Source organism: Sciurus vulgaris (assembly GCF_902686455.1).
Source record: "Sciurus vulgaris genome assembly, chromosome: 2".
In the NCBI taxonomy this organism is placed as follows: Eukaryota; Metazoa; Chordata; class Mammalia; order Rodentia; family Sciuridae; genus Sciurus; species Sciurus vulgaris.
In genome coordinates, this window is record NC_136462.1 from 190,107,297 (window position 1) to 190,131,496 (window position 24,200).

The window sequence follows — 24,200 nt, forward strand, 5'->3', positions numbered from 1 at the left end:
AGTGGTTGCTTAACATGCATGAGGCCCTGGATTTGATCCTCAGCAACAAAGAAAAACTTATTTTTGTCATTAACAGTGTGATAAGGGCTCAGGACAGCAGGCGACAGTGCTTGATGAGGGGGTGCCTGTCCTTATTTAGTCAAATGAGCCTGGCAAGTGGGTTTGGGACACACCAACCTTTGAAAAGCAGGCGTTGTGTACCCAGGTTTCCCTGGGAACACTGTCATCATGACTCAGTGACGTAGGCTTTCCACAGATGATCTGGTGGCAGTGTCTTTGTCATTCCAGAAGGTGGAGGCCAAGTGTAACACTTAATATCATGCTAAGTGAAATAAGCCGATCCCAAAAAATCAAAGGCTGAGTGATTTCTTGATAAGTGGATGATGATACATAATGGGGGGTGGGGGGAGGTTAAGGCAAGAATGGAGGAAGGAAGGATTGTGAAGAGGAAAATGAGGGGTGGGGAGAGGGTGGGGTGGAGAAAAGATAGATAATAGAATGAGACAAACATCATATGTACATGTATGATTACACGAATGGTGTGACTCTTCATGTACAACCAGAGAAATGAAAGTTGTACCCCATTTGTGTACAATGAATAATAATTTTTAAAAAGTACATACAGAAGCTAGAGTTACCTTGCGCTTGCAGAAGGAGTTTCACCCTATGTCAACCACATGCATGGCATGTGTGTAAAGATACTGAGTTTTGATTGCGACCCATGGATGGTGGTGTAGGGTTGGGAGAAGCAAATGAAGGTGGGATTTTAAAGAAAAATTTCCGGGGCCAGGGTTGTGGCTCAGTGGTAGAGAGCTTGCCTAGCATGTGTGAGGCACTGGGTTCAATTCTCAGCACTGCATATACATAAAATCAAGGTCTGTTGACAACTAAAAAAATATTTTAAAAAAGAATAATTTCTCCATTTGGATCCTAACCTCTACTTAGCCTTTCCCTTTTCTAGGAGGAGAAAGGGGACTGACATAATATGTGCACCTGCTAGATGTCAGGCAGTTTTCTGCTTTGCCTAAGTAAATTCTCAGGAAAAGTTCTTGGACAGATATTATTGTCGTCCTCATCTTATCAAGCAGGAGAATGAGTTGTAGGAAGGAACCGTGCTTTGTACATAGAACTAATATAGTTATCATAACCACACACATGTCAATAGTGTCTGTTTTTCTTTTTATCTTATATACGTTTAAAATAAATGTCCAGCCAGACATGGTGGTGCACACTTGTAATTCCAGCTACTCGGAATGTTGAGAAGACAGGTTCTCAAATTCCAGGTCAACCTGGGCAACTTACTAAGACCTTGTCTCAAAATAAAGTACAAAGAGATGAGGATGTTAGCTCAGAGGTACAGCGCCCCTGGGTTTAATCCTCAACATCAAAATGAAATGAAATAAAAATAAGATAAAATAAATGTCCAGAGAGGAAAAATAGGGCTGGCCACTTTAAGAATAGATTCAATTTATGCTCTCAAAAATTCAAGTGGAATTTTTAGCACAGAATAATTTTTAGCATTCTATGACTAATAGCTTGAATGCAAATAGGTACTGTAGAGTAGGGCAGAAAATGTCTGTAGAGCTCAGGACCCCTAACATAAAATATGGGCAATTCCTACTGTGGGGGCTCAGATTGACCCTTTCCCTGGCAGCTGTGACCTTGGGGGTTTGCATCTCAGTAGTCACATAAAGTGGCATCTGTCGTGCACTGAAAGCAATACTCATCTGATTGTTTATGGAACATCTTGTACATACTGAGCAGTACGTTCTGCAGGTTACATAAGTCCCCTTCAGTGATCTTGAGGAACACTGTATAGCACAGTTTTACTGTTTTGCTTATTTTGCAGATGAGCAAACCAAGACCCGGGGAAGTTCTGAGACAAATTTATTTAGTTTACTAGTGACTTGACTGAGATTTAACTCAAAGTTTCTCAGACTCAAGTCTTGGTAAAGTCATAATTCCCAGTCCTTCCAGCCCCTTCCCCTGCAAGGCTCTTTGTCCCACAGTGTGACCAATGCCCTCTGTCACTTCATATCCCAGGCAGACTGGATTCACTGGATTCTCTGCTAACTACCTCATGTCCAGTTTTGGTCTTTATTCCTTCTAGGAATGGAGTCTGGTAGAAGACAAGGAAAGAAACCAACAACATATAGAGCAGGGTCTGGTGGGGCAACGCCTAGGGGCGTTGGCTAGAGATAGAATTGGGTGTGTACATTGACTTAACTCCAGTAAAATTTAGTAACTTTGCCCCCGTATAGCTCTCTCCTCTTCCCTCCTCTGGGCTTTACCATTATATACATTATATTTATGTATGTTATAAACCTAAAAATACAAGTGTTATAATGAATGCTTCAAAAATATTATCCTTTTAAAAGAAATCAAGAGAGAACCATACACACGTACACTTTTGTATTTACCATATATTTACCGTTTCTGGTGTTCTTTATTCTTTCCTATGAATCCAAATTACCACCTGGTAATTTCAGCCTGGTCTGGTCTGAGAGAAATGGATTTTTGTCGATATGGGGAAGTCTGTTTTCTTTGGCTGGAATTTTTATTGAAATAATTGTCGATTCACATGCAGTTGTAAGAAACAGTGCAGACATCCCTTGCACTTTTTTATCCAGTTTCCCCCAATGATACTCTTTTGTGAAACAATATCAGAGTTGGGATACTGACATTGAAACCATCCACTGTTCTCATTCAGATTTCCCCAGTTTTACCTGGTCTCGTGTGTGTGTGCATGTAAGTACTTAGTTCTAGTAGAGCTTATTACGTGTGTGAACTTGTGCATGTCACCACATGTCAGACACTGGACAGATCCAGCACTGCAGGGACTGCCAATTTCCCTTTTGTTCCACGATCCTCTCCTTCCCGCCCCCATCTCCTGCTCTAGATCATAGTGCCTGGCAACCACCAACCTGTGCTGTTTTTAAAATTTTATCATTCAAAAATTTTCTATGATTTGAATCCCATATACTTAACCTTTTGAGATTGGCTTTTTCCCCAGTACAATTCTATGGGAATTCGTCCAAGTTCCTACATCCGTCAGGAGCTCATTCCTCTGTATTTTTGGGTAGTGGTTCAGGATGCTCCTGAGTTTTGTTTAGCCATTCATCTGTTGAAGGACATCTGGGCTCTTTTCAGTTTTTGGTTATTATGAATAATGTTGTTATGAGGTCTTCATGTGAACGCTCATTTTCATTTCTCTGATAAATGCCTAGGAGTGAAATTGCTGGGTTGTATGATAATTGAATATTTGGCTTTATAAGAAATGTTTTCTGAGCTTGTACCATTTTACATTCCTAACAGCAATGCAGGAGTAATCTGGTTTCTCTGAATCCTTGTCATCATTTGTTGTTATTGTCTCCCTTTTAAAAAAATTTTAGACATTTTGATGTATTGTGTATAGCAATATCTCATTGTGATTTTAATTCACATCTCAGGAATGTCCAATAACATTGAATGTCTTTTCATGTGTTTTTAGTATGTGTCTCCTTCTAGACAAAATGTCTGTTCAGGTCATTTACCCATTTTCTAATTGAATTATTTGTGAACTATCGAGTTTTGAGAGCTCTTCATTCATTATAGACATTAGCTATTGTATGTATAATTTATTGCTTTGAAGGATAGAATTATTCTTTGATAGTTTTTTTCTTTCAGCATGTTGACATAGTTTTTCAATACTTTCTGATTTCCATTTGTTTATGATGAAAACTGAACTATTAATTCTATTATGGATCATCTGTGAATAATGAGTCATTTTTCTGTAGCTTTTTTTCAAATATTTATTTGTTTTTCATAAGTTTGACTCTAATGTGTCTAAGTGTGGTTTTCTTTATGTTTAATCTACATGGGGTTCATTAAGCTTCTTGGAACTGAAACTCTGTCTTGCAAGAATAAATGCTTCATAATTTGTTGTTTTATTTTGGTAAATTTCCAGTATCTTGATTTGTTTTGGATGATTTTATTCAGCTTTACACTTGATTTCTGTAGTGAGAAAGTACTTGGCCTTTTTAGGTCACCATTACTGGAAGTCCTTCCCTGGGATAAATATCTAGGATACATTTATCCTCTAATGAGCCTCTTCCTCAAATATAAGCGATTTCATTACTTTCTGGAGGTGAGATGTGTAAACACAGGTACGTGTAAGCGTACCCGTGTGTGCTTGTGTGAATGTGGCTACTCTCTGTTGTGACTTTAAGATGGGTATCCATACTCAGCACTTCTCGGGCTGCCTGCCACACACCTAAGAACAGAACTGCTCCTCTCATTTCCCCACAGTTTGCAATCGGATGAGCAAGTTAGCTAACAATAACTAGGGTGACTATACATCCTAAACCCATGGTCTGCTGCCATTATTAACAGCCCCTTCTTATTCTCTCAGAAATGTCCTGTTTGGATGATGGATTCTTATCTGCATTTGAATTGTCACCTACTCTGAAGATTGGCCATCTCTCTTTCCCCACAAGCACTCGTGCCCAAACACGTCAAATTCAGATGTGGGGTGGGAGCTGAGAGCCTAAGCCGGGTGATAAACCCCATTTTAATCAAAAAATCTTGCCCATGTATTTCATAGTAGGACTTTGTTTCATATTTTGATCTCATTTTCTCCAAAAGTGGGGAACCCCTTCAGAGAATAAGAAGTTGGATAGGGTTCAGAAACTCCCGGATCTAATACCTACACAATCTCACACCTAGTGTGTAATGTCATGTTGTCCCAGGGAGCATCACTCAGATTCCCCTTCAGGACTGAGGCGCTCATTCCCCCAGTTGCTGGGACTGTTGGCCACTGAAGGCTCACAAGTGAGTTTCTCTGTGGGAACTGACCTTGGTCAAAGGGAGCCACTTCACCGACATCCAGTAACTGGCCAAATGCAACTGACCCCCTTCCCTTGATTAGAGACAATTAGGAAGGTCCGCTTCTGCTCAGGACCTCCCAGTGGGTCATCATGGGAGAACTCCTTTGCAACTCTGGTTATTTTAAACAAAGGAAATTTATTTTTTAAAAATTGGGGTAATTTATAGAATCACCAGCAAGTCTGGAAAAGATTAGAAAATGAGGAGAATGGAGAATGGGTGGAAATGAGGAAGGCTGTTTGCCCAGGGCCACAGTCAACAGGACACGGGGCACTGGGTACCCATCACTATCATCTCTGCTACTGCTGCTCCCTGGAAACAGGAGGAGACTGCCTGCTGTTGCTGCTGCCATCAGAATGAATTCTCCATTGTCTGTGCTGCTTTTCCTCACTAGGTTTCAATTTACTGTCTCAGGGTGTCTGATTGACAGCCTAAGTCGAGTGCCCAATTCCTAGCTGCAAGGGAGGCTGGGAAAGCAAACATGCTGGTTACTTATCTCCTGCATCTCAGCTCCAAGCCCATCCTTCTGTAGTCTTTTTCACAGTGCTGGGAATGGGACTCTGCACACTGGGTTTCTCCTTTATCTTTTCCTAGTTTGCTTCAAGTTGGACTCTGAATGGAAACCACCAAGAAGACATTGACAGGTGAAATAAGGGGACAAGGAGCTTTCATCTGGTTTCTGGTTCCTCCCAATTTCTGTCCAGCAGCTACAGAAAACTGTTACAGCTACAGTCTCTGGATCCTTTGGGCACTCTCCAAACCAGTTGCGCTGCAACCCTCCACCCCTGCCAAAGACACTAGTACCTCCCCACCAGGGGAACCAAGTACCATTTGAGTCCTCAGAGGTCTGAATGCCAGGTGTAGCACTTGAGAGGAGGAGGATTCAGCCACATAGCTCCTGCCTCTCTGTCCTCCCCAGAGGTCTCAGCACCAGCTGTACCTCCTCTATAAAGTTCTAGATTCTCCCAGTAATAATCTCTTATTTTTCCAAATCTAGGAGCAATGAGTGACTCAGCAGCTCCTCTCCCTTTCACCCTCCCAGTACTCATGCACCTGGTTCTCAGTATTGACTCCTTTCTGTTTGGAATGCTTGGTGTATGTTCTGTGTTCCTTACTAGACCCTGACCAAGAGCCTGGCCCTTTCAGCTCTTATAGTGAAATGCTCCCCCAGCAGGGAATCCTTCAACCACAGGAATAAGATTTAGATGTTGAATATTAAAAAGCAAGATGACAAATAGCCCTGATTTCCAGATCCTGGTTGCCGGATCTGACAACACCTAGCCCTTTTCAGATCTGGATGTTAGCTCCAGTTTTGCTACCAATGTTCTGTGATCACAGACAAGTCCGTTCTCCATTAGAAGTTGTACTGGAACTGGTGGAGTTCTCCAGGCCTCTCAGCTCAGACATACCTTGAATTTCTAAATCATCTAAGCTTCCCCTTGGCATTTCTGGTTTTGGAGGCAGTTTTGAAGAGAGAAGTAGGAAAGGAAGATGAGGGGTCCGGGGTCTGCATAGTACTTTGGGAAACACCTCCAGAGTCCACTTGAGGTATCTTATGGGATCTAAAGGGCAGAGTAACAACCCAACAGTCAGTATTCAAGAACCCAGGACCCTCTAGCTCCACTGAGGTGTCCTGTACGGCAGGGGTTCGGAGTTCACCCCTGAGCAGAGCAGGTGAGCAGATACTATCAACCACAGGGCACTCTGGCCATTTTGAAGGGCCTTTTGGGTGCGTAGGCTCCTGGGACAGAGCAGTTTATTCTAGTCATTCATGTGTGTCAGCTCCAATCAGGGACTGAAGGGTGCCCAGGGACGGGTGAACACCAAGCAGCAGGAGCTTATCAGATTTGGCAAAATTCCTCTGCTGTCACAGTTTCTCAAACTTCTAAGTCCCCTTTAACATCATCAACCCATCACCTTCATCACATAGATGGGACATGTGTCCTCAGAGGAGCATCCCTCCACCCCACCCTGTCTGGGCCCTCCTCAGGGACAGCAATTTACCAGATCTGGAGGCTTCCCATCTTAACCAACCTCCCCCTCCCAAGTGGCTCCAATGTGATGTCTACTGACATTTTCAGACATGATCAGTGACCATGGTGGAGTTTCTGCACCACACTGTGAAACCGCCTCCTTTACTGAAGCCCCAGAAAACAAATCTACGAGCCCTTTCAGAGATAGACTGCCATGACATGGATGGAGCTCAAGCCTCAGGGGTCCGCACTTGATCAGGCCCCTTTTAAGAGTCTGAGAGTGGCTCTAGATATATATGGACATGGTCACATGATTTGTGACATCTGTAGAAATAAGATATTCTAGCTCTCACCAACCAGGCCTCCTTACTCCCCACTCCAGTTCCCTGTCACACTTCTTCTGGGCCAGGTGGTGTTGGCATGGCCTCAAAGAGTACTCCTGTCGTCCCTTGACATCATGACACTGTCCTGGAGTTTGAGGTTGCACTGGAGTATGAATGTACCTAGCCCTGGAAGTCTGTGAGTAGTGAGGAGAAACAAATTTTGAAAGTCTCTGGAAAGTTCTTCCAAACATCAGTTACATCAAATGATAAACAAAAAAAAAAAAATATATCAGTTCTTAATGGAAGCCTGGTCAGAAGTTTTTTACTAGTAAGAGCATCCTTGCTAATTTAGTATTCTACCATGAATATTTTCTTTTTGATGGGATTATACAAAAGAGAATTTATGAAGATTCCTGTGCTTTCAGACACAAGCCTGTAAATAAAACTACAAATATTAAAAGTGGCTTTGCCAGGCACAGGGTTTATGCATCCCAACTATCATCAGACTAAAAATATAACCATGGTTGATCAGTGGTGTTGAATGAAAGATTGAATCACTTTTCCAAGCTCTCTATAGAGATTGAGTTTTGCAAAATTAACATCATAAATGTAAATAAGTAATTAATTTCTATGGACTTTGTGCGATTTGTGGTATTTTTGCGTATCAGTTGTAGATCATACAAAGCCCAGATCTTCTCAGGCTGTTCTTAAGCATCTTGTGACAATTTGACCAGGGTGACTGTGCCATCAGTTTTTTTGTTTTCCAGCATTTCCTTCTCCTCTCTCCTTCCTTGTTGATGCTGGGAAACCCAATAACCTCTTGTTCTCTGAAAACTGCATAGAAGGAGATGGGAATACACGTGCATACCTGCATATTACAGCGGGAATCATTCAGAATCAGGCTACTGGGACTCAGAGCACTTTATTAGGGGAAACTGGAGACTTCACGGCGATATATGGGGATCCTGAAAGTTGAAGAAATAGGGTCTCACACTGAGGAAGGCCCACGTGGTGAAGGCCATCATGTTTGAGGAGAAGTCAAGAAGAGAAAAGGAGTAAGGAAATCCTGGGGTTCAGTTTTTGGAGCAGCCAACATTGGAGTGGCAGAAGGTGACCAGTGGAAGCCAATATGGAGCTTTGGTCAGGCACATATGGAGAGAGTCCTGGACTGCAAAGCAAGCCCCAAGATGGCTTCAGCTCCTCCTTATCCTACCAGGAATTTGTGTCTGCAAGACAGCAGATAAAAGGGTGAGATGCTTGGAAATGGAAAAAAGGAGATATGATCATTTTTACATTTTTTGGCAGGAAGTGAAAACCAAAGTGAGTTGAGTTTGGGGGCCCACAGAGTGATCATGTGTTCCTGATTTGCCCAGCAGAGTCCCAACTTATGTCTGTTTATGTCACAGAGTAATAAAATAATTAATGACAACCCTAAGTGTCTCCAAAGTGTCTTGGTCTGGCCAAGAAAGGACATCAGGTTGCTTTGGCCTTCAATCATCTTTCAAAGAAAGGGAAGTTGTGACAAGTTTTGATGAGAAGTCAAGACTGTCGTGATTGGGTCCCGAATGACACCCAGGGCTAGACTGCCATCTGACTTGGTCTGGGACGTTCCACCACTTCCCAGATGCACTTTCTCTGCATCCCTTTCTCACCTCATACGTGCCAATTTCCCTTTGCCTACTGGCTCCTTCCTATCCTTTTTTCTCAAATCATCCTTCTACTCGCCCTCCCACAAGATGCACCCTTATCTCCTGATGGGAACTGTCAGCCCCAGGCCTGCTGCGGTCTTGGAATGGACCAACACCCAGCTCTCTCAGTGAGGCCCGGTTGAGCATGAAGCCTGAGACCTCTGGGACTTACATATTTTTTTGGCAGACAACCATGCAGATAGCTTCAGTCTGAAAGTTGTTATTGTTCCCTTGGCAACCGCCATAGATGAATTTGGAGCACATCTCAGTTTCTTTATTGAACCACCAGCGTGGGAGAAAGGCCATGCAGGGACCAGTTTCCTTTGGCATACTGCATACGTCTGCAGGGAGATCACAGAGCAGAGCTGTTTGGATACTGTCTCCTTGGACAATGTCCACCTCCACCTACCTCTGACCCCTGCTCCCCTTGTCCTTACTGAGAAGCATATTTGTCTCAGAATTCTGTTCCCAATTCAGTGTGAACATTGAGCACTCACTTTAACCTCTCTGGTCCTTGACTTCCTGTACATCCACAGAAATTAATTAAAAAAGATAACTATGGGTAAATGGCAGAACAGATCAACAGAGGGAAGGGAACAGAGGGTAGGAAAATGGAAGGGCAAGGAGAGGGACTGGGGTCTGAATTAGAACAAGATATATCCATGCTTGTATATCAAAATGGATTCTACTGGCATGTATAACTAAAAAGAACCAATAAAATAATAATAATAAAAAGATGGGAATATAAAATACCACCCTGGTCTGGGGTTGTGATTCAGTGGTAGAGCATTTGCCTAGCACGTGTGAGGCACTGGGTTTGATCCTCAGCATCACATAAAAATAAATAAACAAAATAAAGATACTATATCAAAATAAATGCCACCCTGCTCATCTTGCAGGGCTGTTGTAAGAAGCAGATGTGACAATACCACATGGACTCTTTTGTTATGCCTCCTCAACATCTGAGCAACTAAGATCTCCATGATTTTGAGAGTGAGGTACTTCTCCTTTTGCTCCCTTTCTATCATTTTCTTAATTCAAGCACTATTTTTTTTTTTTCTAGAACTGTCTGGAAAGGTTACTGACTGATATGCCACACTTCTCTGCTCTACTCCACATTGGTTTCCAGAAGAACTGATCCACTGGATCAAGACAAAGTTCTACCCAGAGGGACTCCAGAACCCATTTCCTAGACTGGACTATAGCTCAGGGGTAGAGTGCCTGCCTTGCCTGCCTGAGGTCCTGGGTTTGATCCCCAGCACTCGCCCCTGCAAAAAAAAAGTCTCTCTCAGAACCCATCTTCTCCTTCTCTTCGACTTTATTTATTTTGCTGTGCCTCATACTCACCTTTTTAACTTCATGCTCTAAGAACATCATGATCTTACCCATCTCTGCCTTTATGCCTACCCAAATGTCTATCCCTCTCTCACTAATGAGGTGCACTCCTATTCATCCTTCAAAACCCTTCCCAGACACCAAATCTTTGTGATGCCCTTCCTGTTTTCATTCTTTACTCCTTGCTTTTTATTTTATTGCTTTTAAATCTTGCACATTTGTCACTTTTGTGGCACACATTAACCACTTCAGTGTAATTGTTCATTCATATTTTCTGGCTCCTCTATGAGAATATAAGGTTTTCTAGTGGGTACTGTGTCTTAGGCCATCTCTGTACAGCAGTTTGAGCAGATCTGGCACAGAGAGGATGTTATAGGAGTATTCACTGTCAAAACGAATGTATCCAGAACTTAAAGAGGCATTGTTTTGCCCATAGTGCTAAGGGGTACAAATACAGTCCTTAGCAATTCCAGTCTGGACCACATCAAAACAATTTTAGCATTTTTTAAAATGTCAGTCATGTTCTTCGCATTTAAAATGTGTTAACATTTAATATTATGTGGCTGTCCCTCTTACTGCTCCTGCCATGCAGATGACAAAAGTGAAGCCAGGTGAATGATAAGGGATTCAAATGTAGATAATCCACCACACTTAGGACCAAGACTGACCCCTGGGCTCTGGCTAACCCAGCCCCATCTTTCTCGTCTCGTCCTCTCAGACTTCCTCTGCTTTCTGACTTTTTGAGGCCTGAGCCTGCTGCTTCCTCACAAAGGGTCTCTGCTCATGCTGTTACCTGTACCTGGAAAAGTCTTCCCTCCATTTCTTGCCTACATACTTACCCATCCTTCAGATCATAAACCATGGATTCCTGTCCTAGAAAAATCTCTCCAGCCCTCCCTGGCCACAGCAAGCGAGTGAAGTGGGTGACAGAGGTCCCAATAAATATTTGTTGATTGAATAAATGAATGTGTGGTCTTTGATGGACTTCTTCAGAGTCCAATTATATAGGGCAGAGAGGAAAGAGTATAGAGGTCAAAGGTGATCATGGAAAGTCGCCTGGATATATATAGTCCGAGAGGGCTGGGGACAAATGCCAGGAAATACCAGTCATCCTCCTGTCTTACGTGATCATATAACCTGACGCGATGTTGGCATCTGACAGGACTTTGGTGGCTACTTGGCATTTCAGAAGATCGTCAAAGAGGAACCTGAAGACCATGTGGTCCAGTACCCATGTGCAACTTACGGAGGGGGAAACTGAAGTCCAGAGAGGGAGAGCCTCATCGCTCCCATTACATACAGAATAGGGGCAGAACTGAAATAGAGTCCAGGTCTCCCAGCCCCGCACTGCCGCGATTTGTGTCAAGGAGAAGATGCATCTGGACTGTTCAGGTGCGGAAAGGGGCAGGGAGGGGAGAGAGAGGGCTGCGGTTGTTCCGGGATCCATAGGTACCTTTTCTGAGGTCTAAACATTTCTTTCCGCAGCTGAACATGCAACACTTCATATTCTCTGGGCACTGCCTGTGCCTCGTACATTGGTTCCTCTCTTCGACTTCACATTTTACTCTGATTTTGGGACACGACTCTAGAGAGGAGAAGATATGCTCCCTTGAGTTCTGGAAGTGGGCATCTCTCCCCCTTCCCAGGCCCAGGGCACCTCCGCAGAGTTGAGGAAACTTGATTCCCTTCTCCTGTCCCAGGAGGATAGGAACCCTCAGGCGACTCAGGATTCTCACAACACTAGCCACATTCCCGACCCTGTGACTCATCACCTAATCCCTGAGCCCACTCCCAAGCCTCCTCCCCACCACCTGTAAGGTTACTGGGAGGAGGACTCTTATGGGCACTCGGCTTTGTTGTGCTGGGAGGTTCCCCTAGGGGGCGCTGTAGCTCCTGCCAATTGAGATCTCCACTTGCGCATCAGAGGGCTGGGCTTTAGGATTCTTACAACCCTTGGTATGGTGGGCACCCTCTCTGAACCTTCCTTTTCTCATTTGCCTAGAGGGTCATTCCAAAGTTTGAAAAGCCATCGTCAAGCTGCCTGGGACAAAATAATAATGTATTGATGAAGTACTTACTATGCCCCTGGACTTTTCTCCTTAATCCTCATTCCCAATACACGGGTAAATCCTATTAATATCACATCTCATAAGCAGGAATCCGAAGTATAGGGAGGCTCTGTGAACTCATCTGGGGTCACACAACTATTAAGAGTGGAGTCAGGGCCACATGTGGCCCCTGAGAATTCACTGCCAACCTCAGCTGTTTCAGTGCTCGGTATATTTACCTACTAATGTGGGAATCTTTCTATTTCAATATTACAAGGGACTTTGGGAGACAATACTTTACCACAAAAGCAAGGCTCCTTTGCAGGTGGGGGCATAGGTGTGGGGCAACTTTTTTGGAGCTTCAGTGTGGAAATGTGGAAGTCAGTGGGGATGCTGCTAGGGAGTGTTGTGTCCTCGGGGGAAAGTCCCTCTGGCTATCTAGTTCCTCAAGTCCACTTTATGCCGAGGTCCAGGCACCTCCAAGAAGAACTGCTTGGGATGCAGTGGGTGTGGGGGCGGGGAACTGCCACAGACAGGTTCCTGCCTTCACAGAGGTGTCTTGCTAGAAGAAAGGGGACTGGAAAAAGGACTCCAAATACCTCCCCTCTCTCCTGCCCAGGGTCCAGGCCAAAGTGGGGAAAGCATTTCTCCTCTGAGGGACTCTTCTTTGTCCTTTGTCCCCATCAAGTTCTCTCTCTGCATTAGAGGGACCATGTCCCCAATACTTACTGAGAAAGAGCCCCTCCACCAGCCCAGGTTCCTGGACACCCCCCAGGAGGATGAGTGGTACCAGGAATGGTAGAAGTCCCAAGAGTCTCATTTTAGGAGGTGCCGGCGTATGGCACCAAGACTAGGTCCTGCTGCTCCCTGAGCTGCCTCTGAGCGATGGCTGCCTGGCACAGTCCAAGAAACAACTCTGGAGTCAAGCCAGCCATACTCCCTCCCCCAGGTCATCAGTGGGGCCAGCTGGCACCTACAATACCAACCCTGGGGGAAGGGACTTTTGATAGGCTGCTCCCAACACTTGGCAATCCAAGGCTCTCTGTTCCACTGGGTGGGGGGTGGGGTCACACTTGCCCAGGGCATTCCAGAAGCCCCCAGCAGAAGGCAGGCACAACTCCAGAACCTTCCTTTCTGCAGGGGTGCTTTGGAGGCTGAGTGCATCCTACTTCCCTCTTTCTGATTTTATTCTTCTCTTGGTGCATCGATTTGTGTTTATTTTTCTGTTTCTCTTTCCCTTCTCTGTCCCTCTTTGTGTTCTTACCTTGCTCCACTCCCCTCCCCCTTCCTTTTCAACAACTCCCTTCCACTGTGTGTCTATCTCCCTTCCCTTCTTTCTCCCTCTCTCTTTTCTTGGGTCCATTTTTTGTTTTTCCTTTGCAGTCCTGGGGAGTAAACCCAGGGGTGCTTAACCACTGAGCTACATCCCCAGCCCTTTTCAATTTTGAGTTTGAGGCAGGATCTTGCTGAATTGCCCGAGTTGGCCTAGAACAGGTTCCTCCCGCCTCAGCACCTGCTTCCTGCTTACACACCTGCAGTCTCCCACGTTGCTGGGATTACAGGTGTGTGCAGCTGTGCCCACTTAACCCCTTTTCTTTAGCCGTTTTCAAAGAGTAAAGATATCGCCGTGAGTAAGGGTGGCTAGGAAAGATTAACTCCAAGTTGAACTGAGTCTACAGGGTATCTGTCTAGATCAAGCAGGAAAGAATTCTAGAGCTCCCAAGACCTTGTAATATCAGATGCAAATTAGAATACGAGATTCAAGAAAGTAATAATAAACGTCAGTTATAGTTTCAGAGCCCACCACAGCAGCAGAGCCTGAAGAATGTTCTACTGCTGGTTCCTGAATTGCTGCATCAATTTAAGTCTTGAAGTATCAGTAGAGAGAGTGAGTGGTGCGTTGCAGTGGGGACCGCTGTTGCCACATCCCAGCATGCTCTCGGCTTACCTTCAGTGTCACCTGCAGCTGCAAGAGACAGTCAGTCCCAGAGAACATTTTTTTCTTAATTCATTTTTTAAATCAAGGTAGATTTCACATCACATAAAACTAACCATTTCAAGGTGAAGAATTCAGTGGCTTTTATTGTACATTCTTAGAGTTGTGTGACCACTCCCTCCATTAATTCCAAGGTGATAAAACATTTTTGTCACTTTAAATTAAAACCCTGGACCCGTGAGCAGTCCCTCCTTAGTTCCCCCCAGCCCACTCTAACCCCTGGCAACTGCTTCTGATGTCTGTAGATTTACCTGTTCTGAATACTTCACATAAATGGACTCAACTGTCGTTCTTGGCTTCTGTCCCGTAGTGTGATGTTTTTGAGGTTCATCCACAGTGTAGTGTGTACTGGTGTGGCATTCCTGCTTATGGCCAAATAACAGCCAGGGCACACAGAGTTGCCTGTTTCAAAGGGGCAGAGTTCCTACTTCTCTGCTAAGGTTTCTCTCTGACTCTCTAGGAGCTTCCTTAGCTTGCATGTTGAACTATCTGATAGTGAGGGATTCGTTGCCCCAGGTATCCAGTGGGAACCAGTGGATCAACACCTCAGCTTCCACGTCACTGGAGGCAGATGGAGATTTGGAGGCATGTTCTACATGGTTCACGTGATTCCTGGGAAGGTGCCTGGCAGGATTGAGCCACTGTGGCCCTCAGTGGCAACCAGCTCATAATCGAATCCTGTCCTTCCCTGAATCACCCCACTTTCCACCTTGTGCTTCTTGGGACATCTCCCAGATCAGTTATGTGCACCCATGCCCTTGTCCCATAGTCCCTTTCTGGGGCATCCAAATTAAGGCAATGTCCTGGACCCTTGTATTAAGAGTTTCATTTTTTTTTTTTTTTAAAGAAACGGAGGAGAATAACAATATCCCTGGAGCTCTCAGCTCTCAAGGTTCTGATTGTCCTCACTTGCTCAAATGGTGTTACTGGAAGCTTCAACAATCCCTTATTCTCTGCAAAGTGTAACATGCCAAGCAGATGTGAATTACTCAGCCTCAGAAGCGCAGGATGAAACCAAGCACTTTATTGAAAAAAAATTGGGAGCCGCACAGGGGTAAATAAGAATTTCTGAGAGTTAGAGATGGTGGAGGTTAGGCAGAGAGATGGAATCCAAGTGAAAGGTATTATGCATGAAAAGAGGCAGAGATAGAGGAAGAAGGGCAGATCCTGGGGTTCACTGTTGGGAAGCACTAAGACCTTGCAGCGCCGAGCGTGGAACAGCGAGTCAACCTGGAGCATCGGTCAGGTACCTAGAGCCTGGAGCAGGAGCCAAATCCCGGTGGTTGCTCCCAGGTACACTTATCCATTCAGGAAAGGAAGCCTGTTGAGAGTGTAGGTATAAAAAGTAGCGGAGCGTCTTGGGCTTTGAAGCTTGAGATTATGTTTATACATCTTTTTACAGGAGGAGATTATAAAACTGAGTGTGCATTGGGGAGCTATTAGTCTCTTTCAAGGAAAAATGAATGAGATTGTTTTGCTGGCAAAGAGCTGCAATGAGAAAACAGATGGCAAGGAACCATCGGTTGGGCAACGTGTCCAGTGCGAGGGAGGCTGCTCCGTGACTTTTCTAGTTGGTCTCTGAAATGGCACCACCGCATCCTCCCTTCAGACTGCCTAAATCCCCTGACGTTTGCTGGCTTTGATTCACCTCCGTGTCCCTTCCCATCCTCGGTTCCCAGAAAGCCCCGACTCCCCTCTGCCAGGTGCCATCTTCCCTCCTGACTGAAGCTGGTTCTGTTGGCACTGGTCTATCAAGGACTTAGCTACCCTGGACTGGATCAATCGGTACGCAGACCTCCCAGTATGGCTTTGGTGACAAGGGGAGATCGGGGCCCCAAGACTCACATTCTTTGTTGGCAGGCATTTTGGCAGATGCTTTTGGTTTGGAAGTTGTTATTGTTTCCCTGGCAGCCACCATACACGAAGCTGTAGCAGGTATTGTTTGTCTTACTGTACCACCAGCGACGAAACAAAGCCATGCAGGGGCCAGCTTCTTTTGGAAGATTGCATATGTCTGCAGAGAGACCCCAGAGTTGAGAACTCAGAGTGCTCAGCCCGGAACAAAACAGCTGTTATTATTCTCCTTAGCAATCACCCCGAATGAACGGGAATGTGCTTCCTTTCCCTGTCTCACTGTGCAAGCCCGGCTCTGTGGCTATGCTACATACATTTGCAGGGAGATCCCAGAGCAGGTGTCTGAATCCCTGGAGATGGGATCGTGGCAGATGTAATCAGTTAAGATGATGTCATATTGGAGTAGAGTAGTCGCCTAATCCAATATGAATGGCATCCTTTTAAAAAGGAGTAGATCTGGACATAGGCACGCGCACAGGAAGAAGGTCACAGGAACATGAAGGCAGAGATCAGAGTGATGTGTCTATAAACCAAGGGACACCAAAGATGGCCAGGAAATCACCAGAAATTAATAGAAAGGCATGGAACAGAATTCTTCCCCACAATCCTGAGAAGCAACGGACTCTGCTGGCACATTGGCCTTGGACTTCAAGCCCACAGAACTGTAAGACAACACATTACTGCTGCTTAAGCCATCGGCCCATGCTACTTTGTTCTGGCAACCCTAGCAAAGAACACAGGTCCCAACCAAACTATGAATTTGGTGAAGGCGAATCTTCACAGCTAAGCCATTGAGTCTTGTTGGTTTCTACTTTCCAATAGCTCACTTCTCTTCCAGTCCCTTTAACTTAAGCCTCAGCATCTCACACCGGGGCTACTGAATCATCTTAGTCTTGACCTCTCCAACTAATCCTTCATGCCAGGGAGAAGGAACCAATAGATCTGAAGGCCAAGCCAAGGTAAGACCTACCTTGACTTCATGACAAATCCTTCCCATCCCCCGCAAGGCCCTTCATCCTCTGGCTCCAGCTCCTGGCTCTGGCTCTTCACCTGCCTCAGTACCCCCTTGAGCTACATGCTTAGCGACATTCAGCGTACTCTTCTATCCCACGCCTTTGCACTTCCATGGCCCACTGTTGCTCACTCCTGACACTTATATTTCCCCTTCAAAACCTTTCTCAGACAACGACTTCTCTGTGAGGTCTCTCCTGACTCCATTCTACATCCCAGGTGCCGGAACCAAGTCTGCATTGATTCTGTGTCTACCTTTACTGTTAGTTCATATCTTCAGGCTCATTCCTGAGAGTGTGAGTTTCTCTCGAACAAGGAAACTGAGTCTGATTTCATCTTGGAATTCCAGTTCCTCGCAGGTGGCCTGACACAGTGTAGAACTTTATGGAATGTCGGGGGTAAAAATCAAATGTCTCCTGACCTGAACTGAGTACATAATTCCTTGGGCACTTTAGCATTGTGTGCTAACACTTTAAGGGACAAAGGAAAGGCCTAGTCAGTCTGCTGTTTAGCACTTCCCAGTCAAGAAAGATAAATGATTTAAGTTAGTAGGTATCGAGTGGCTACTATGTGCCAGCCATTGCACTAAGCACTTCAGGAGCATCCATTTATTTGATCCTCAAAGTAATCTTTGTTATCTGAAGAAATTGAGGCAGAGAGAGGGAAAGTTGTGATTTGCTCAAGATAAAAAAATCCGGTTGAACCTGGGGCTCAGATCTTAACTGGGCAGCCCTCTCCTGAAGGCATATGAACAGCTCGCCATGCATGGTCGAGGCCTGTGCCTCCTGATATCTTTCAAGCACACCCCATCCCCAGCTACCTCCTAGCTCAGGCTACCATTTTCTTTCCTCCCGAGTCCCTTTAGCACACTCCATTCCTCCGCTTTCCCTAGCACACCCTGGAGGCGTCACACAAACCAGGGCATGTCACTATCCTTCCCCAGTGCATTTCCTTGGTTCTTAGGATCAAGATGAAACTATGATCTGGCCCACCAGGCCTGAATTGCTTGATCTTTACACGCCTAGGATCTTCTTTCCCTGTGCCATGTTCTTGTTCACTTTCTGCTTTTCTGAGCCTTTGTTTGTGCTAGTCCTTGTGCCTGAAAAGCCCTTCCCTCCTCTTTTTTTGTCTAAAATATTACCCTTCATTCGGATCTCAACTCCAGGTTTGCTTTCCCACAGAAGCTCTTCCTATCCTCCCAGCCCACCACGAGCAGGTTAGATCCTATTACGGGTGCTCTGGTTTGGAAATGGTTTAAGTGTGTGCCCCCAAGGGTGCATGTGTTGGAATCTTGGTCACCAAGATGGTGGTGTCCAGAGGGTGGTGATGCCTTTAAGAGGTGAGACCTAGTGGTAGGTCCTTGGGTCAATTGCCAGTGTGCCTTGAAGGGGCTACAAGAGCTCAGTCTCTATTTGGGCCTCTGTTGGCAATGGCGATGTGATTTCTCTCTCTCTCTCTCTCTCTCTCTCTCTCTCTCTCTCTCTTTCTCTCTCTCTTTCTCTCTCTCTCTCAGGTGCTCCACATCTGCCATGGGGTTCTTGCCAGAGCCTGTGCCATGCTGTTTGGACTCAGCCTCCAACTGTGAGTTAAATAGACCTCTTTTATTTATAGTTAGCCCGCCTCAGGCATTTCCTTAGAGTGATGCAAAATGGATCAATACAATGAATCTCAGGGGCACTCAGTAAATATTAGCTAAATGAATGACTAAAAAATCCTTGATAGTCTTTTCTGGAGCCCAGGGAGATGGAGAGGAAAACCCCTCTGGTCTGGAGAAGTCAGCAGAAGTTCTGGTGCAAAGTTTATATAGGCCAAGAGGCTGTCGTTCAGGAGCAAAAACATAGGAAAGATATGTTGCTTGATTTAGCCAGGCATGGCGGCACCCTCCTATAATCCCAGCAACTTGGGAGGCTGAGGTGGGAGGATTGCAAGTTTGAGGTCGACCCTGTCTCAAAAAGGGGTGAGGGACTGGGGATATTTTTCAGAATTTCAGAGGTATTTTAGTGGTTCAGTGCCCTGGGTTCAATACTCAATACTGAGAAGGGAAAAAGAGAAAATTCTTAATTTGTCACTTGCAGCAACAAACATCACTGGTATATATTTGGACAAAAAGGACAAGGACCCATCTGAGGACTCAGAAAATCATAAGGGTGAAAAGTGACCAAGAAACCAGCCGATGCAATCCCATTGCTCTACCCATCATTTGTTTGGGGAAACTGAGGCCCAGACATTACCTGATAGGATCAGGGCATAATTCATGTCATACACCATGTTAGGAGCAGTAACGAACCTCAATCCCAGTTCTCCCACATCCAGCAATCCCGCCCAGAGACCAGCCCTCCGTGAACCAGGGACAAGCCAGCCCGGTGGCGGAAGGTGAGGGCGAGCGTGGGGCCGGGGCTGTCCTGGGGCTCTGAAGGTTACCTTGCTGGAGGTCTATGCATTTCTTCCCACAGCTGAAGACGCAGCACTTCTTGTTGTACGGGCACTGTCTGTCCCTCGTACACAGGTCCCTCTCTCTGAATTCACATTGCTCTCTGACTCTGGGACATTTTCCTGGGGGAGGAGCGGATTACAAGGGTGAACTTGGAGGGTCCCTGCCCGCCCTCTTCCAGATCCGACTCTGGGTGGCCAGGAAGGTCTGCTCTCACTCCGGCCACCTTCAGGAGTCTCTTCCTCAGGGTGCCCCTGGGCACCTCCCAGCCCAACCCACACTGCCCCCTACCAGACCACGCCTCATCTCTACCTTCCCACCCTGGCCCCTCGTCCCACTTCCTGTGCCAGTCCCTCAAAGGCAGAATTTCTCAACCGCAGGTGACATTTGTTGGGAGGGGGGTCATCCTGCTCATGTGACATTTAGCAGTATCCTTGGCTTCAATTTATTAGGTGCACCCCTCCCCGACTGTAACAATCAAAATGCCTTCAGACATTGCAAATGTCCCCTGTGGGCAAAATTGCCACAAATAGAGGCACAGGTTTCAGCTGATCTAGTTTCTAACTTGCTGAGGAGGCCAGGTTTGCGAGTTCCTCTGGAGGGCGACATTTTACCGTGATTCATCGCACTCTGGAGTCAGTTTGGGTTTGAATTCTAACACGGGTCTGCCGCTGACCCTCTCTGAAACTACTCTCTTCATTTTCTTTGTAAGATGGTTTTGGCCTTAGGGAGTTTGAGGAAGAAACGAGACCAAGAGTGTAAAGCTCCAATCGTAGTAGTGATGGAGGCACAGTTGTGGTAAGTATTTGCCACAAGCCACACACTCATCTAAGTATTTACAGCATATCACCTCATTTAATTTCCACAGCAGCTCTGTGAGGTCAGTTCTACTATTATCCCCATTTTACAGATCAGGAAACTGAAGCATATGAAATTGATATAATTTGCACAAGGTTATATGGCTGTCAGGATTCAACCTCTAAGTATGACTCCAGAATCCTTTTCTCTTTAAAAATCTCTACTCAGAAATGCCCATTTTTCTGAGTGTTCAGAAAATGCTAACAATTGTCCTTATTACTTATATATCCGTGGAGTATTAGTGTCTTACATTTAAAGGGACTCTTAGCTATTCTTATTCCACAGTCAAACCCTCTGGGGATGTAAAGACACTTCATAGGACTACATTGGAAAGAAACAGAAGATCGAGATAGCATTCTGAGAAAAAGATCTATTTTTCTTGTGGGCGAGGGAAGGACCCTTAGTTTTCCCAGGTTTCTATAACCCCTCCCACAATTGCTAGATCCCATTATCCACCCCACCAGCCCCTGCCCCAAGAACTGCCCGGTCTGGGTTCCTGCATTCACAGAAGAGATCTTCTAATTAGCTCCCTCCTCTCCCAGCCCAGGACCAGCGCTAAGATGGAGGAAGCAACCCACATCTGAGGGACTGTTCCTGGTTCCTTCCTCCCAGCAAACTTCTCTCTGTCCACGACAAGAGCAGAGGCCCGATACTTACTGGGAAAGAACCAGTCACTTAGACCAGGTCCCTGGATATTCACAAAGAGGATGAATAGTATCAGGATACTCAAAAGTCCAGAAGACTCCATTCTGAAGAGAGGATGGTTCCAGAACGTGCAAATGTCTGACCGTTGGGCCAGCCTATTCCTTCGGTGGCCACTACCTTGGATATGAGAACTGGAGAAAAGCCAGCCACCCCTTTCTTGTCAGGAACACCAAGTTCCCGAGGTCATAAATGGGACTAACTGGCATCGGCAGCCCACAGCTCTGGGGGAAGGGTCTCTTATTGGATGATCCTTAAGCCCTGGGCTGCACGGGGCCGAGCCCTCGGGTCAAGCAGGGGAGTGGGCAGAGCTCCCTCACCCTTTCCCGTCTACCTCAGGAGTGGATGCCACTTCCCAGGTCTCCGTCCTGGAAACTCGGGGAGCGTGCCATGCCCTCCTTCTTGTCACTTTCCTTTGCACACGTGCGCTAACCAATGTGCCCCTCTGCTCACCTCTGACAGTGGCCCCATTCATCTCTGTGTATCTGTTTCTTTGTGCCTCCCTGTACCTACGTCTAACTCTTGCTCTTTATCTGCGGGTCTCCCCTGGTCTCTGTGTTCCGTTCTCCCTCTCCCACGGCTTCTTCCCACCATCCTCCCTTTCCCTTCTCTTTGGGTCATTCATATTTGACTAAAGCCAAAGAGCAAAGATGTTGCCACAGAGCAGGGTGCTGGGGAGGAATCGGGCTGATTACAGAGTCTTCAGATAGCGTGTGTCACAGTGTGTTGCTTTGAGAACAGGAGCTTGCTGGGAGCTTCTGCCATCTGATGCAAACTCCTTGTCATCTGAGGAAAAGCCACAAAATGAACAGAACTTCCTGAGAGACTATAACTGAATGAAGTTCAATAACACAGCAGCGTTGCTGGATTCTAGCTGAGCTGTTGGAGAGAGGGTGCCAGAGAACTCAAGCAGCTTTCCTGAAGCCACAAATCCACCGCCACCCAACCAGCGCGGGCAGGAGGAGAGACACCCTTCAGAGAGTGCGTGCTATCTGTAGGGTTTCCTACAGATAGGTTTCTTTCCTGAAAATGTGCTGCCCTATCATGCCAACCATTGTTCTCAAAATTCTTTTGTGTAACAGAGAAAAGTCAGAAAAAGCCAGCCTTATTGTCAATGAGTAACTGTTATGGTTACAAAATTTAGGATCTCACAGCAGAGCTCCCCTGGGACCATCCCACCAACTTTGTAGTCTCAAGGAAAATTCCACAAAGAGACTAGGGAATAGAATTTCTAGTGAACAATCAAGAAGTCCTAGGCAGTCCTGTCCCTCTTTTTCTGTCCCTCAAATTCAGCCCAGGGGAGAGGGAAAACATGGAATATCTGGGCAGCAGGACTCCAAGGGACCACCAGGCTCCATTGCTTTGCGTTATAGTTAGGAATCATAAGGGCCCGAGAAGCGAGGGTGCCGACTGAATGTCATCCAGCACATGAGTGTCAGAGATGAGGCTAAGAGGGGGCTGAGCTTGTAAGTTCTTGCCAGAGGCCATTAGGGGATTTCTGATGATGCTGTGGATATAATATTTTATTGTGGACTTGAGGTAAGAAAGAATGCTGTCTCCAAAGGGAATGAGTGAAATCTTAAATACAGACAGAGGCTGAAGAATCAGCATCAATACATTTCCAAATGGCTCCCAGAGCCCCCAGTTAAGGCTACTTTATTCTCTAAATTTTCTTGAAAATAAGTTAACTCTTTCTGGCAGTTCTATCACATTCTGTCTCATCTAATTTCCTGGCCAACCCACAGGACTCACTTTTTAAGCAGGTAACATGAAATTTGTGTCTTTGAGTTCTGGAATGAATCACGGTTTGGGCCCCTTCTAACATCTACTTTCTTGAAGAGAGCTGGGTAAGGACCCACCTGGGTCCTTGCCTCTCTTCCTTCATCTATTCTCATTTAGGGTCTCTGCCCCGGTTTGACTTCTGCATGAATTCTGACTTCATGCCAAATCCTAGACACAGAATATGAGCTCCAGGGAGCACATTGGCCTCAACCTGGCCTCTCCTGCTTTAGCACTGGGTTGATTTCCTGCCAGTGTCTTTCAGTGTTGTTCCAAGTGCCTCTAGTTGAATTGCTGAGTCGCACACTTATTTCCCCAAAGAAGCTCTGAGGTCCATGAAACACATCTGTATCTAGAACCTCTTCCTTAGAACATAAAGAGTTCCAGAATAAACAGTCAGTACATTCTCCTGTATGAGCCAGGTAGGTGAGGAATTGGCAGGTGTGGAGGCAGATATGTGTCCACCAATGGACAGCCTATCATGAATCAGGAGGATACGTTGAGAATTGGTGGGTGTTTGGATAGGTGTGTGGATTGGCAGGTGGATGGAGAAGATCAGTGTAGAAATGATGAATATGTATATTGATGGGTGTCCCCCAGTGGACAGCATATCATGAAAGATGGTTGGATGAGTAGGAAGAGATGAGGGAAGCATGGACAGTTGGGTATGTGAATGCAAGGATTGTGGATGGATGGATGAATAACGTGAAGTGGGTTGGACTGAATATAAGATAGATGGTATATTGATGGAAGCTGTTTGATTGGAAGGTGGATACCAATCTACTCACCCACCTGCCAATGATGATAAGTGTGTTGATGTATATGAAGGAATGTGTGTATGTGTGTATGTGTGTGTGTGTGCGTGCGCGCGCGTGTGTGCATGCTCACACAAAAAAGAGGAAGAGAGAGGTAAATAATAAGCAGATGGATTAAAGGCTGGAAATAAAATGGACAACTAGATTGGTAAAAGTAAGATGAGAAAGAAGGGTAAAGGGATGGATATATGGGTGAATAGAGAATTAGCTTGAAAGGTACATCAACAGAGGGATGGTGAATGGGAATTGGGTACCTAGATGCACAGTGAATAAATGGATTGAATGACGGGTGGGTAGATGGGTGGGTGGTGACATGATTATTGGAATGTAAACATTAACCAAATTTAATGATGTGAAAATCATTATCTAAAGATTAATTTATATTACTCTAAAATAAAATGCAGAGAAACGCATCAATTTTAGGAAGATACAAAAGACTCGAATTCACAGAGGAGAAGATAGAGAACCTGCACAAACTGTAAGGTGAAATATTTAAAAATTACTAAAATAGAAGAAACCTGATC

General features: G+C 45.5%; 2 protein-coding genes across 2 annotated transcripts; both read right to left on the reverse strand.

Annotated features, from left to right (window-relative positions):
• Positions 1-8,072: 8,072 nt before the first annotated feature.
• On the reverse strand, positions 8,073-13,107 carry LOC306653544 (WAP four-disulfide core domain protein 6A-like). Its single transcript, XM_079126549.1, has 4 exons — positions 12,960-13,107; positions 11,636-11,767; positions 9,020-9,188; positions 8,073-8,385 (listed from the first exon to the last, which is right to left on the reverse strand). Exons 1-4 carry the CDS (start codon positions 13,048-13,050, stop codon positions 8,364-8,366), a joined length of 414 nt encoding a protein of 137 aa, XP_078982675.1. The 5' UTR covers positions 13,051-13,107; the 3' UTR covers positions 8,073-8,363.
• A 2,121-nt stretch (positions 13,108-15,228) lies between these two features.
• On the reverse strand, positions 15,229-21,225 carry LOC306653543 (eppin-like). Its single transcript, XM_079126548.1, has 4 exons — positions 21,038-21,225; positions 19,513-19,644; positions 16,072-16,240; positions 15,229-15,547 (listed from the first exon to the last, which is right to left on the reverse strand). Exons 1-4 carry the CDS (start codon positions 21,126-21,128, stop codon positions 15,526-15,528), a joined length of 414 nt encoding a protein of 137 aa, XP_078982674.1. The 5' UTR covers positions 21,129-21,225; the 3' UTR covers positions 15,229-15,525.
• Between the last annotated feature and the right edge of the window lie 2,975 nt (positions 21,226-24,200).

Excerpts from the sequence above, each read along its gene's own strand:
- LOC306653544 (XM_079126549.1), bottom strand. The coding sequence starts at position 13,050 with ATGAGACTCTTGGGACTTCTACCATTCCTGGTACCACTCATCCTCCTG. Across the intron at positions 11,768-12,959 it reads GGTGGAGGGGCTCTTTCTCA|AGTCGTGTCCCAAAATCAGA; the intron begins GTAAGTATTGGG and ends TCTCCTCTCTAG. Across the intron at positions 9,189-11,635 it reads ATGTTTAGACCTCAGAAAAG|ACGTATGCAGTATGCCAAAG; the intron begins GTACCTATGGAT and ends ATCTCCCTGCAG.
- LOC306653543 (XM_079126548.1), bottom strand. The coding sequence starts at position 21,128 with ATGGAGTCTTCTGGACTTTTGAGTATCCTGATACTATTCATCCTCTTT. Across the intron at positions 19,645-21,037 it reads AAGTGACTGGTTCTTTCCCA|GAAAATGTCCCAGAGTCAGA; the intron begins GTAAGTATCGGG and ends CTCCTCCCCCAG. Across the intron at positions 16,241-19,512 it reads ATGCATAGACCTCCAGCAAG|ACATATGCAATCTTCCAAAA; the intron begins GTAACCTTCAGA and ends GTCTCTCTGCAG.